We start from the raw sequence: 11,126 nt of genomic DNA, 5'->3' as shown, positions 1-11,126 counted from the left end.
GCCGAACCATTTCATTGTTAAATATTCACTCAAGGGAAATGAAAGCATATGTTCACACAAAGACTCGTACATGTATGTTCACAGCAGCTTTATTTACAATAACCAAATACTAGAAGCAATACAAATGTCCATCAAGAGCTGATTGTATAGGGCAGGCCACGGTGGCTCATCAGGCAGAGTTCTCACCTGCCATGCTGGAAATCCGGGTTTGATTTCCGGTGCTTGCCCATGCAAAAAAAAAAAAAAAAAAAAAGAGCTGACTGTATAAACAAATTGAAGTGCATCCACTTGATGAAATACAACTCAGAATAAAAATGAATGAACTATTGTTATGATACACAATAAATGAATCTCAAAATAATTATGCTGGGTGAAAGAAGCAGATGAAATAAAAAAGAAGAAGAGCAGATACTGTGCAATTCCATTTATATAAAACTCTAGAAGACACAAAACTAATCTATAGTCACAACAGATCAGTGGTTGCCTGGGGATGGGACGGGGGAGCTGAAGAAGAGAGGGATTACTAAGGGTAAAAGTAAGCTTTGGAGCATATATATGTTCACTCTCTTGATTGTGGTGATGATGTCACAGATATATACATATTTCAAAATGCCTCGAATTACATAAGTACATGGAACCTTGGGTAGGACATGAGATTTTGTTGGTCTGTCAGACTGATGCCCCAATAAATCCCAGAGTGATTTGATCAGTGAGTGGAAAGTATTTGCAAAGTCCCCTTCGGGGAACGGTGAGAACGGAGGAAAATTCAACCTCCCCAAGTTGAATTCTTGATATTCTCACAAGCAGTGCAGACAACAAAAGCTATAGGCTGAGCCCCCAGTCTTGGGGTTTGTTCATATGAAACTTAACCCCACAAAGGATAGGTCAAGCCTACTTAAAATTAGGCCTAAGAGTCACCCCCAAGAGAACCTCTTTTGTTACTCAGATGCGGCCTCTCTCTCCAGCCAACACAACAAGCAAACTCAGCACCCTCACCCTGTCTGCGTGGGACATGACTCCCAGGGGTGTGGACATTCCTGGCAACATGGAACAGAAATCCCAGAATGAGCTGAGACTCGGCATCAAGGGATTGAGAAAACCTTCTCGACCAAAAGGGGGAAGAGTGAAATGAGGCAAGTGTCAATGGTTGAGAGATTCCAAACACAGTCGAGAGGTTATCCTGGAGGTAATTCATTCTTACACATTAGATATCACCTTGTTATCCAAATGTAATGTAGAGGCTGGAGGACTGCCTGAAATTGTAGAGCTGTGTTCCAGTAGCCATGTTTCTTGAGGATGATTGAATAATGATATAGCTTTCACAATGTGACTGTGTGATTGTGAAAACCTTGTGTCTGATGCTCCTTTTATCTACCTTGTCAACAGACGAGTAGAACATAGGGAACAAAAATAAATAATAGGGGGAACAAATGTTAAAATAAATTTAGTTTGAAACACTAGTGATCAATGAAACGGAGGGGTAAGGGGTATACTATGTAAAATTTTTTTTTCTGTTTTCGTTTTACTTTTCTGTCGTCTTTTTATTTCTTTTTCTGAATTGATGCAAATGTTCTAAGAAATCATGATGATGAATTTGCAACTATGTGATGATATTGTGAATACTGATTATATATGTAGAACGGAATGAGCATATATTAGGAACATCTGTGTTTCTTTCTTGTAATTTTTTTTAATTAATAAAAAAATTTTTTAAAAATGCATCGAATTGTACAATTTATGTACTGTACAAATTCGTGCAGGTTTTTGCACAAAATAAAGTTCTTAAAAAAAGAGAAATATCTCGGCAACCACTTCACCTCTCTGAGCCTCAATTACAAAATGCAGTTATTATCTACACTATTCACCTGTTGTCATGAGGATCAAATGAAATAATGACTGTAAAGATATTTCGTGAACTTTGACTACAAGATTACAGAGAGTTCATGTAATCTTCATTCCTATTATTGTCATTATCAATAATCAGGTCACCATCATTACCTTTGTTATCACAGTCACTACAAAAACACCCCCTCATCTTGGTCTTCTGGCACCTACATTACGATCACTGAGGTAGAGTGATTTAAACAGTGAATAAAGAAGTATTTGCAAAGTCCCCCTGGGGGAATGGCCAGAAAGGGGAAAGATTCAACTTCCCCCACTGGAGAATTTCTGATATTCTCGCAAGCATTGGGGACAACCAAATCAATAGGCCAAGCCCTCAATCTATGAAAGTTATCCCCGCAAAGATAGATTAAGACTACTTGAAATTAGGCCTGTCACCCCCAGAGAATCTCTTTTGTTGCTCAGATGTGGCCTCTCTCTCGGCTAACATGACAAGCAAACTCACCACCCTCCCCCTCTCTAGGTAGGACATGACTCCCGAGGGTGTAAACCTCCCTGGCAACAAGGGACAGATATCCTAGAATGAGCTGGGACTCAGCATCAAGGGATTGAGAAAACCTTCTCAACCAAAAAGAGGGAAGAGAGAAAAGAGGCGAAATAAAGTGTCAGTGGCTGAGAGATTTCAAACAGAGTCGAGAGGTTATCCTGGAGGTTATTCTTACTCATTATATAGATATCACCTTTTTAGTTAAGTTGTAGTGGAGAGGCTGGAGGGAACTACCTGAAAATGTAGAGCTGTGTTCCAGTAGCCATGTTTCTTGAAGATGATTGTATAATGATATAGCTTTCGCAACGTGACTGTGTGATTATGAAAATCTTGTTCTGATGCTCCTTTTATCTACGGTATGGACAGATGAGAAAAACTATGGATTAAAAATAAATAAATAATAAGGGGAACAAATGTTAAAATAAAGTGAGTAGATTGAAATACTAGTGATTAATGAAAGGAAGTGGTAAGAGGTATAGGAAAAATAGTGATCAATGAGAGGGAGGGGTAAGGGGTATGGTATGTATGAGTTTTTTCTTTTTGCTTTTTATTTCTTTTCCTGGAGTAATGAAAATGTTCTAAAAAATTATTGTGGTGATAAATATACAACTATGTGATGATATTGTGAGCCACTGATTGTAAACCATATATGGAATATTAAGAATGTTCTTGTTTGTATGTTGTTTGGTTTTATCAATAAAAATATTTTTTTAAAAATCACTGAGGTAGTTCATTGGCTTAACCTAAAAGGAAAAAACAAACCCAGCAATGTAGCTAGTTAGCAGGGGTGGCTGGGAGGAGAAGGTGATGAGTTGGTAAATAAAACAGAGCTTACCAGGGAAGTTAGGAAATACATGTTGCAAAATGCCAGAGAGCAACAGCTAAAGAAGCCACGTGCTAAACCGTTATTGAGAAATGTCCCCTATGGCTGCCTAGGTTTTGACTTGAAGGCATTCTGGAAGATCCTGCAAACACACACAGAAAAGGCAGTCTGTGAACATCCATGACTGATATTTTCAGATTTGTGGTTAGTCAGTTCATCTCTCAAGAAGGAGCTGGTATCCCAGAACCCTGGAGAACAGTGGGTCCTTTCAGACTGAAAGGAGGACAGGAGAGGGAACTGCTTGGAGCACAGAAGCAGGACTAGGGAACTGCAAACGGGAAGAAGGAGGAGGGAAAGAATGATTTCAGATTCTGGAGAGAAGACGGTTCCCTTCGGGTATATGATAATAATTTCAATTCTTCCACGCCATGCTTTTGAGAAAAAACAACTCAGGAAACTAAGTCTGGACATAAGAAAGAATGGAGGGTGCAAATGAGAGAGAGATCCTCCCAGATTGCCATTTCTCAGGTTGGGGGAGGGAGGGACCTAGGGTGGGGTGGAGAAGGAAATTGACGATTTATGAGCACTCAGGCTGTGATGTGGCTGAGGGTAGAGTCATGTTGGCTAGATTGCCAGGCACTGTGCTAAGGGTTCTGTGGGCATCATCTCATTAAACCCTTTCATCAGCCCAGTGAATAGATGCTAATATTATTCCCATTGACTGGCTGGTGACGCTGAGATGCAAAGAGATTCAGGAAATTGCCCGAGAGCGGACAGCTAATGAGAGGTTGAGCTCACCATGACGTCACAGTCTGAGCTCTTCTTAAAATTCCAGCCAATCACGCTAACCTCCTAGGAGACACAACAGACACAGAACAAGATTGTGAAAGGTGGAGGGTTCCAGTGAATGCTCTCTTGGAACAGGAGAGCTGACTTCAGCCAGACAACCTTAAACCTGAAGATGACCATCTAACGTCACTGTGAGCCAGAAAGGGAGAAGCTGCCATGATTCCGATTTGTAACGACATCACCTTCTCTCCAGTCTTTCCTTCCTGCCTTAGTTCAATACACGACAGTTACAAACCCCAGACTAACAGTGGATGAAGTGTCTGGATGGCTGAGAGAAAAAGTTTGTCTGCCAGGAAACCTTCTGTAACAGCATGTTGTGATGGGAAGGGCGAAACTATGGGGCCACACCGACCTGAGTTTGAATCCTGTTTCTGCCACTGAGTACTCAAGTGCCCTTGGCAAATCGGTTTACTCCCTCACCCCAAGCCGTTTTCCTTGCCTGTCAAGGAATATTAATATTTCATGGGTTGTAAGGATGATAAAAGATGTTATATAAGGCACCCGTTATGCTCAGAGCTCACACGTCGGAAAATTAGCTCCCTTTCTCCCCTTTGTGTCTGGGGAATTGGAGCGCCCCCTGCAGGCCTTCTGGGGATGACAGCACCGAGAATTTGCGTCGATCCGAAGGAGACGCGGGCATGAAGTGGCATTCCTGGTCCCCGTCAGTGCCGAGGAAGGAGCCGCATAGCCTTTGTGATGAGAGGACCCCAAATAGTAACGCAGTTCAAAAGAAATGGAGTAGTGGCAGAGGTAAGGCAAAAGGCTTGCAGATGACAAGGAGCCAGACTGGAATTTCCGTGAAACTGAAGGGGCTGCTGGCGTGGGTGGGTCCCACAGAAAGCCCTGTCGGTTACGCCCACGTGCTTTCTTGGCTCTGACCACTCACCAGCATGGTCATTTTCCTTTGCTCAGTTTCCCTTGACCCATGAGGCCCAGAGATCTCAGGCCCTTCTCCCCTCTTTCCAGTTGCCCCCACTAGCCCTAGTCCCTGGGATTCCCTCTCCCCAATTCTGGTTATGGAGAGGGATGCAGCTGCCCCATGCGTCTGCTCTTCCTTGCTACTCTAGGCAGCAGAGGGTAAAAAGAAAACAGACCTGGCCAAGACTCTTCCCTAAGCAGTTTCCTCATCTGAGAAAAGGAATCACACACCCCCACCCCATTTTGGGGGTTTCAATAAACTCTATAGGAAGCAGCCAAAGGAGTTAACACAATTAACCAAGGTGAGAAACCTACAGAGATTCCAGAAGCCCGCAAAAGTTTTCACAGTCCCTGACTACTGTTTATATGGATACATAGAAAGCTTTAGAGTTATATTATTGTTAAACCTAAAAGTAACATGTAGAAGAATCTGAATGTAGGTGCGTGTGTATGTATATACCGGGAATTGAAACCGGGTTTTTGGCATGGCAGGCAAGCATCCATATATGTTTGATTAGTTATTGAAAGGGAAAGGAGAGTTTGTAGTTATTAACAGTGGTTCATCTCTAGAGCATGAGATTAAGATAGTCGAATGTTCTCTTTTTTTAGATGGTAGATGTTCTCTTTTTACTTTATATACTTCTGTAGTTTGTTTTTTTAATGGATACTATTACTACTTTATTTTTACAAACAAATATTTTATTCTGTAACAAAACAATAAATACATAAGTAAATGGCACTAACCAGACCTTTCACTCTCATATATCCCTCCCTCCTTCTCGGTTTACCACCCACTGTTGCTCGTTGCTCTTTTCTTTTATCCTCAAGAACCTTGGCTTATTAGTCCCTCTTCCGCACAGCCACCCCCCCACCCCCCCCCCCACCCCCCACCCCCCGATTCCTAGGAAAGCAGGCACTACTCAGGAGAAGTTGGTAGACATCAATGAGCAGCGCTCTCGGAAGCCTCCGGCTCAAATGGACTCATTATGTCCCTGAGAAACAGGGTCTTAATGCCAAATCCTCCCAACGTTAGACAGGAAATGTCAGATTAGAAGGTTCCTGAATACCTAGCCCCGGAAGGGAAAGGCAAACTCTTTCTAAAGCTCCAGAGCCTGCCAGAGGAGTACAAGGGTCAGCAACCAGCTGCCAAGGGGTAGGGAGAGAACCTCTCATTCCAGAACAGTCTCTTGCCAGCTGTGTGACCACAGATAAGGCCCTTTCCCTTTCTGGGGCTCCATGTTTTCCTCTATGGAATAGAGCGGACGATGCCAACCTCTAACACTGTTAGGAAGATTTAAAAAGGTGATGTGGGAAAGGCATATTCACAATTACAAAATGTTCTACCAAACGAAAGTAGAGTAGAGGACGGGGCTCACCAGCCTTTGCATAAAGGGTACCCACTTTTTATTTTGCATGAAACTCATGGATAGACAAAAGAGGGAAGTGGGGAGTAAGGGAGGGACCTCAGCAACTGGTGGCATTTTCCCCACCCTGAAAATCCCAAACCACAAGGAGGAGGGGGAAGTGCACACGTGTGTTAAGCGCATGTGTGTTAAGGGAGGGTGCTTTGGAAGAGAGTGGGTGTCTGAGCACACACAGCAGCTGATCTTAGTCTGGAGCTATTAAAAATGAGTTTTGAAATCAGGCCCGGGACACAGGAAGGAGAGGAGCCCGCAGGGAAGCCTGCATCTTGGTCAGCAAACCATGGCTGGCCTGCGTATTCGATCTCTGGGGGATCTGGAAGAGCCAGATGGAGTGTGATCCAGGAAGCAACACCAGACATCAGTGTGATCTGCCGAAAAGATCCGGGCCTGGGTCCCCAGTGACCCCACTCTGCCCCTAGTCAGCTGTGCTGCATTAGGCAAGTAGCTGCCCCACTCTGGGCTTGTTTCCCTTCTGTAAAATGATGGGGCTAGAATAGGACCCTTCTGGCTGCATGCCCTCAGGCACCCTGCGCCTGCCTGGCAGGCAGCAAGGCTTCTCAAACACTGGGCTCATTGAGAGCCGGAATGGGGGCCTCTGGAACTGCCTTCAGCCTCACTCAGGGACAGAAACAGGCAGTTTTCTTTCCTCTGCCTTCTGCCCTCAGGTAACCCCTGTCTCCTGGCCCTAACTGCATTGGAAATCTGTGAACTCCTCTTTCTTTCCCTCCCAGAAGGGAAAGCTGCTGGGACTGGGTCCCAGGCTACAGATGCCGACAGCAGGGTAGTGTGGGGTAATGAGAGGATGGAGGGAAGCTGGAGGGACCTGGCACAGAGGATTGCTGCAAGGACCAGGGTAGAAGACACAGATACTGAAATCAAACAAACCAAACTTTATTCAGAAAGCAGATTAGAAATCACACTATACTGAATGAGCCCCACTGGTTCCTTCTCCCTACCCATCCTCCCTTTTGGCCTTTGTAAAACACTGGAGAAATCCTCTCCTGGGTCCTCAAGTGGCCCCAATGTTAGGGCCTGGAGCTGCCCAGCATGGTCTTGAGCTGGATTGAGCCCTGGCGCCTGAAGACGGAGGTCTATGAGGCTCTCCAGTATCCAAAAGTCCTGGGCCAGGTCAGGTGGCCATACCTGTGGCCTGGGGTCCCCAGGGGGTGGAGGGAATGGGTCGGGGGATAGTCCTACATGTCTTCTTGCACCTGGCAGGCAGAGAGACTGCCGAGCATCTGGAGGCCAAAGCAGAAAGGCACATCTAGAAGAGCCAGTGAGCTCTGGAAGGCTGCAGCACATCTGCATGGGTGAGGCACCGTGAAGGCCAAGGAGATGCCTGCTCCTGAGAAAGGTCATCGGACCATAGACAGAGCACCATGGGCTGGGGGGCTGAGGAGGTCCTCAGGGGGCTGGACCTGAGCTGAGGATGCAACTTAGTTGGTGAGCTTAAAAAAGTGAAAAGATGAAAAGCTGGAGCTAAAACCCATTGTTGGGGCACAGGGGAGTACGGAATCAGTTCCAGGTGTCCGGAATATCATGCTCAAGTCATGGCACCAGGGGAATCAGGAATGCTCTTGGGCTAAGGCAAAAATAAGTCTTCACCCATCTTGACTTTTCCACTGGACAGTGTAGAAGCCGGTGTGAAGGGAAGTTGCTGGGCAGCGGTTGTTCTCTCGCCCCCGTCTGCCCTTCCAACCAATGGAGACCCCAAAATGGTATTGCCAGCCCAGGGAACTGGGCCCTGGGGGAATCTGGAATGACCAGGCTGTGAGAAGCTCCATTGTTCCAGCAACAAGGAAACCTGCAAGAGAAGAAGCAAAGTCACTGTGCTTCTGGGGCAACCTGAATTGTCCCACCAAAGCCCACCCCCAGGCTGGGTGTGCGCCAGCAGTTACAGCTGGGGGGACAGTTACCCATCCTGAAGTACGGCAGTGGGACCCCAACCTGAGACATCAAAGGACTCAGGGGGACCCTGGGACTCAATGTTCTTGGATTTCCCAGAGGAGAGAGAAAATATCAGCAACAATAATCACAATGACAGTACCTAACATGTATTAACCCCCAGGCTGCCAGGGTTCAAATCCTAGCTCCACCACTAGCTGTGAGAGCTTAGGCAAGTTATTCAACCTGTCTGACGCATTTCCTCCTATGGCAGACGGTTGAGTGAATGGGATGAATACATGCCTTGAGGTCCAGAAACACACTAGGGCTGGAGAAATGCCACATCAAGATCTTATGTAAGTGCTGTATACCCAACCCCGGTGTGACCACCACACTGCAACAGACAAACCTAACACCTCTGTGCCTGTGCTTTAAAAACAGGTTTTACCAGAAAACTCTGGCCTCCCCCATTCCAGTTTCTAATCCTGAGCAGAGCTTTGAAGGACTGTGCAAAAAGTCTGGATTTTTGCAAATCTTTGAACATTGTGGCTATTATTTTCACCCCTTCAACTTGCTGTCTGAATAAAAACCTCTAGTTTTTGGAAAAGGAGGGGGCTCTGTGTTTTTTTTTTTTCAAAAGTTCCGGCAAACCAAGACATGTCTTACCGTCCAGAGGTTCAGCCAGCTGTTCACATCAGCTCCAGGTGCGCTTCTCCTCCTGTTGGTGTGAATGCCCCCTGCCAATCAATGGCAGAATTTCTTACAGGAGATGTTCCTTTTGACTGAAAAAGCATCTGGATCACCTTGGCTTCATTTCCAAAACAATGTAAAGGAGTGTTCAAGTCTGCCAGTCCCCAGGGCTTGGTGTAGGGTTTCCTCACTTAGCAGGCCTCTTCTCCCGCTAGAGAAATTCCCTGGGAAAGAAGTCACCCTCCCCAAATCTCCAAACAGACCCGAAGCCAGTGGGCTGAGCTCCTTAGGAATGAAAGCAAGCTAAGACAGCAAGCACTGGCTGTTTGGAATCTCAAGGTGGAAAAAACTGGTGCAGGACCAGGGTGGTTAATACTGTAAACTAAGTCACCTAGGCTTCTTTTACAGCGGGCCTTCTCAGAGCCTTTGCTGTGCTAATGAGCATCGTGAATCTCCGAAAAGGGGCGTAGCACCACTTAAAACCCTGCTGGCCTTTAAAGCCTCTATCAGAGAGGTGTCTCCTGGATCCGGCTTTCTGGAACAACCTCTGCTTTTAAACAGTCTGGACTGGGAGTTCCGAGAAAGGTTCTAATCTTGTTTCGGCTGTTCCCAAGAGCAGGCGCTGGTCCCCATCTGTAAAAGGAAGGGCGAGACTCGCCCTAACATTTCGCGCAGGTCGTGTATGTGTGTGTGTGTGCGTGTGTGCGCGCGGGGGTGGGGGTTCTAATACAAAAAAGATCTGGGGGTGGGGCGGACAGGATGGGGGGGCAGAAGCCTGTGAAAGGGAGGCCGGGAAGTCGGGGAGTTTGGGTCTAGGCTCAGCGAACCTCGAGGACAAAATCGCGGGGTGGGGGATGGGGTGGGGGCGGAGGTGAGTAGAGTGCAGTGGTGAGGGCCGGGGAACAGCCCGCGGCCCCTTCCCAGCCATCTGCACCACAGCGGCAGGGCCCCACCCCAAGGCATCAACGATCGAGGGGATGGGCCGGGAAGGAGCGTGCGTTAGGCCCATGCAATCCCGAACTCGTCCGTCCTGCGGGAGCCCGCCGGGCCTGTCCCCGGTCCGCCCGCGGCAGCGTGCTGGCCTTTCACCGCACCCGCGGCTGGAAAAAAGGCCGAGGAAGGGGATGCTCTTCCGATCGCAGGGCGGGAGGGCGGGGGCTTTGACGCAGCCAAAAGACTGGTTCCTATTTGGGAGCCTCCCCCGGATCTACGCGGCGCCTGTCCACGTCTTGCTCGCAGCGGGGAAGAGGGAAAGGGAACCGCGAGGTTTCGCTGCAGGGCGGCCCGTCTGAACCTGCGTCCTCCTCTCGGTCACAGCCCTGCCCTGGTCCCTGGAGGGGACCATCGGGCGTCGGGCTGCAGCTGCGTGTCAGGGTCCCAGTTCCTGAGCGCAGGCGTCAGCGGGAACGTGGGGAGAGTGCCAGGACGCGCGGGCGCGGGGCGGTGGCGGTGGCAGGAAGGACGCGGCCCGCGGGTCTCCGGAGGGTTTCCCGCCCTCGTCCGGGCCGCGGCGGGCACGGGCAAGCCTCACGCCACCTCCTGCTCGCCCTGGTAGCGGCGACAGCAGCCGTAGAGCGCCGAGAGCAGGTAGAGGCCGAGACAGAGGCCGCCGCACACGGCGGCGGCCAGGAAGGCATGGTAGGCGCAGGGCAGAGGGTAATCCTTGAGGTTACAGTAGCTGTGGCGCTTCGTCTGGTCGATCATAATGCCCGTCGCGGCGCCGTAGAGCGCGGCAGCCAGCAGGTCGTGCGCCACGTTGACCACCAGCCAGCGCGAGCCCAGCACGGGCACTAGCTCGTGCTTGCCCAGGAGCGTGAGGAAGTACAGAGCCAGGGTCAGGAGCCAGAAGAGCACCGACACGAAGAGCGCGAAGTGCACAGGACCCTGGTACCTGCTGGTCGCGATGGTGATCCAGAAGGCAGCGCCGGCCAGCAGCTGCAGCAGCCGCAGCACGCCCAGCGGGCTGCGCAAGAAGGGCCGCTGCAGGCTCACCGCGCCGCGGGCCGCGCGCGCCTGGGGCGGCGGCTGGCGCGGGGGCGGCGGGAGCATGGCCCCCGGGCGCGGTGGCGGCGGCGGCGCCCCAAGCAGCGGAATGGCGGCTCGTTGCTCGCAGGGGCGGCCCGGCCGAGGTACCCGCTGCGCCCGCCGC

The 11,126-nt window shown here is 49.0% G+C and overlaps 1 protein-coding gene and 1 long non-coding RNA gene across 3 annotated transcripts; one reads left to right on the top strand and one right to left on the bottom strand.

The window, feature by feature from the left end:
• Positions 1-4,060: 4,060 nt before the first annotated feature.
• Positions 4,061-8,894, top strand: LOC143654105 (uncharacterized). 2 transcript variants are annotated; one of them, XR_013161670.1, is made up of 3 exons: positions 4,061-4,811; positions 5,129-5,281; positions 7,622-8,894. It is a non-coding gene; the product is annotated as an uncharacterized LOC143654105 (long non-coding RNA). The 2 variants fall into 2 exon arrangements; XR_013161669.1 differs by lacking the exon at positions 5,129-5,281.
• On the bottom strand, positions 7,274-11,026 carry MARVELD1 (MARVEL domain containing 1). The gene is made up of 2 exons (XM_077125671.1): positions 8,954-11,026; positions 7,274-8,207 (listed from the first exon to the last, which is right to left on the bottom strand). Exon 1 carries the CDS (start codon positions 11,024-11,026, stop codon positions 10,505-10,507), a length of 522 nt encoding a protein of 173 aa, XP_076981786.1. The 3' UTR covers positions 7,274-8,207; positions 8,954-10,504.
• Positions 11,027-11,126: the final 100 nt, after the last annotated feature.

Source organism: Tamandua tetradactyla, chromosome 13 (genome assembly GCF_023851605.1).
Source record: "Tamandua tetradactyla isolate mTamTet1 chromosome 13, mTamTet1.pri, whole genome shotgun sequence".
NCBI lineage: Eukaryota > Metazoa > Chordata > Mammalia > Pilosa > Myrmecophagidae > Tamandua > Tamandua tetradactyla.
The sequence above is the reverse complement of the archived record's forward strand: the minus strand, read 5'-3'. Positions and strand labels throughout refer to the sequence as shown.